The sequence below is a fragment of the Nanorana parkeri genome, unplaced genomic scaffold (genome assembly GCF_000935625.1).
Source record: "Nanorana parkeri isolate BGI_ZX_2015 unplaced genomic scaffold, ASM93562v1 scaffold1711, whole genome shotgun sequence".
Lineage (NCBI taxonomy): Eukaryota > Metazoa > Chordata > Amphibia > Anura > Dicroglossidae > Nanorana > Nanorana parkeri.
Window position 1 is genome coordinate 314,256 of NW_017307979.1, and position 915 is coordinate 315,170.

At 42.3% G+C, this 915-nt stretch overlaps 1 protein-coding gene across 1 annotated transcript in view; it reads left to right on the top strand.

Annotated features, from left to right (window-relative positions):
- LOC108799385 (kelch-like protein 4) overlaps positions 1-368 on the top strand; it is a gene marked incomplete at its 3' end in the record, with an annotated part of 82,504 nt that extends 82,136 nt beyond the window's left edge. Inside the window, exon 5 of the mRNA XM_018571250.1 lies at positions 156-368. Within this exon, the coding sequence (XP_018426752.1) occupies positions 156-368 (213 nt within the window). The remainder of the gene's footprint in view (positions 1-155) is intronic.
- Positions 369-915: the final 547 nt, after the last annotated feature.

Consider the following 915-nt stretch of genomic DNA (forward strand, 5'->3'; position numbering starts at 1 on the left):
GGAGGGGGCTCCTTATACTGATCACTCTTGGATCTCTGGAGTCTAGTTCCTCTGGCTCCTGTGTACTCTCACATTTGGACAATCTTTGCCAGTGACAGGTCCTCTTTAGTCACCTCCATTCTGCTGTCTCATGTTCCTTGTTATTCTTCTTTCAGGAACATTTCATAGAAGTGATACGCAATCAGGAATTTCTCCTCCTGCCAGGGAACGAGATCGCCAAGCTGTTATCCAGCGACGACATTAACGTCCCCGACGAAGAAACCATTTTCGAGGCTCTAATGCAATGGGTCAAATACGACATTGAAACGCGGCAGAAGGACCTGGGGATGCTCCTGTCTTACATAAGGTTACCGCTGCTTCCTCCGCAGGTGAGGACCTCTGAAAATACCTCGGTCGGTGTTACTCGCAAACAATGAAATGCCAAAAAATTCCACATAAAGTAACTTTTTCTTTATCTAAATGAAGCTAAAAAGAGAAAACAAGTTACTTCTATAAAGATGTAAAATCGAGCACGGGATGCAGTGAAGCCGAGTCTGATCCCAATGTATATTAGAGATAGACGTCACATGGGTCATGGGAAATTCATTCTTAATCACTTGCCGACACATTCATGTATGATGTCAGATTTCACTTCTGTATTTATTATTCTTCAGCTCAGTTATTATCTTTTACACCATGATGTTTTCATGATCACATTGTGTATTTATGGAAAGGGTTAAGGGTAACTGGGAATCTTCACTTCATCAACATTTTGGGGGAACACTTAGGACGCTTCGGCAAAATGGCTTTGTTGATATATAGAGTTAGCGCTAGATGTAGGGTTAGTGTTAGGGCTAGGTGTAAGGTTAGTGTTAGGGCTAGATGTAGGGTTAGAGTTAGGGCTAGATGTAGGGTTAACATTAGTGCTAAATGTAG